This window comes from Acyrthosiphon pisum, chromosome A1 (genome assembly GCF_005508785.2).
Source record: "Acyrthosiphon pisum isolate AL4f chromosome A1, pea_aphid_22Mar2018_4r6ur, whole genome shotgun sequence".
Classification (NCBI taxonomy): Eukaryota; Metazoa; Arthropoda; class Insecta; order Hemiptera; family Aphididae; genus Acyrthosiphon; species Acyrthosiphon pisum.
In genome coordinates, this window is record NC_042494.1 from 64,561,566 (window position 1) to 64,563,643 (window position 2,078).

General features: G+C 24.5%; 1 protein-coding gene across 1 annotated transcript in view; it reads left to right on the top strand.

Moving 5' to 3' along the window:
* LOC100573967 (centrosomal protein of 97 kDa) overlaps window positions 1-2,078 on the top strand; it is an 8,959-nt gene that overhangs the window by 5,072 nt on the left and 1,809 nt on the right. Inside the window, exon 10 of the mRNA XM_003241188.4 lies at window positions 1,113-1,193. Coding sequence (XP_003241236.1) covers window positions 1,113-1,193 — 81 coding nt within the window. The remainder of the gene's footprint in view (window positions 1-1,112; window positions 1,194-2,078) is intronic.

The following is a 2,078-nucleotide window of genomic DNA, read 5'->3' on the forward strand; positions in this document are numbered from 1 at the left end:
TCACAAAAAAATGTGGCTTTCTATTGGTGAAAGAATTTTCGAAATCAGTTCAGTAGTTCCAGTGATTCCTTTAACAACGTCAACTAACAACTCCTCGGTATATAATAGTATACAGTGTGATTCATTAAGCGTAAAACAGCCATTATCTCGAAAAGTATTAATGTTTTTGAAAATACATTATAATACAATATACAATATATTTTTTTACATCGTTTCAAGTTGTTAAAAAAACAATATTTTTACTAAAAAATTATATTTTTAAATATTTTTTATCCTTATAATTTTTTAAGTTTTTACTTTTTTCAATGACAGTATATAGTTTTATTTTCATATTTTTCTAAATATTTTGATTCATAAAAATCAAATTTAGGGCGAGTAGTTTATGAGTTATAAGTATTTAAAGTTTAGCTGGGCGGAGTGGTTACCCCGCAAATTGTTTGTCCACTACTCCGCTTGTCTAAACTCCGCTTGTTCTAAATTTGATTTTTATGTATCAAAATACAAAGAAAAATATTCTGCTTTGGAAAATTAAATTAAAACTATGCTGCCATTCAAAAAAGTAAAAAACTTAAAAAAAATATAAGGATAGAAAATATTTAAAAGTTCGATTTTTTAATAAAAACGTTGTTTTTTTAACAACTTGAAACTATATAAAAAATATTTTCAAAAACATTAATACTCTTTGAGATAATGAGTGTTTTACGTTTAATGAATCACTCTGTATAGATATATTTATGATTACATTATATGGTTCTGAAACTGTGGTGTGTGATGTGTCAAGTGTGACCATAGATTTACAAATACTTATAACTCAAAAATTATCGTCTGTTCCACGAGAGAATGTACACGAGCTGCGCATCCGACTGACACTGGTGACAGTGCAAAAACCAAATTTCTCCCACTCTTTACTTCCTGGTGGCTACGTATGCAAAGAGTCTCTTGTGGAACTTTGTATAGTAATTACTTGTCTAAAATTCAATTTTTGTAATAGAAGTACTTTGAAAAATATAATTAGACATTTTTAGGTAAATATTTCATTTTTATGTGAACCTTCAATACAATTGTTTTCATATGTTTAAAAATTAATAAATTAATATTGTCGATGATTAAAGGTTAACAGTATGGACAACAGATTAGGTAGTGAGAATAATGGTGATTCCAAGTGTCTAACATGCTCTTCATTGGATACTAAGGTACTTAATATTGTTGTCATTATTTAACATTTTTAGACTTAAATGATTAATAATTAAGAGAGAAATATATAACTGTTGATTTTATAACAAGTTTATATCATTTTTCAATAGGAATAATTTTTAAGTAATCCAAAGTCTATATGTCTTAAAAACCTTATCTATAAATATTAAATTATAAATCATGTTTGGTTGATATTTTGGAACTTCATTTAAATTTGATTTTCTCAATATTATTAACTTAACAACTGCTGATTTTTCTTTTACTTGATTAAAATTATCTTTCCATTAAATCAAAATATTTAGATTGAAAATTGTAACTAATATTAAAGCATATTGATATAAGAAATATGATTTCTATAAGTGTTAAATTAATTTATTTTATTTTGCTATATTATGATTTATAAACTTATTTTTAATTTAATTCATATTAAGGTAATTTTAATCCATATAATTTATATGTAATATTTAAAAATAAAAACATATTTGCGAAGAGTTCAATAATGGAAGAAGAGACATTCCAAATTTTTTTAAATGCAATTGCTAATTTTATTAGAAAAAAAAATGTTTAGTTTTTTTTATTGAATATCAATTTTTATTATATACAGATTTTAGATTCTGAGTGGAACGATGAATGTATTGATTTTACAATGATGTGTGTTTTTTTTTTTTTTTATTTTTTTTTTTTTTTTTGTGTCTGTGTACACGATAAGTAGTCGAAATAATGCTACGATTTTCAACTTCAGTATCTTGTTCGATAAGAAAGTGAATATCGTTGGTGCATTGGGGAGGTCAAAATTTAAATTTCCCAGTAGTTTTCAAAAGCGTGAAAGAAAAACAAAAGAAAAATTAAGGAAAAGCGGGAATTTTTACGCAAAATCGATTTTC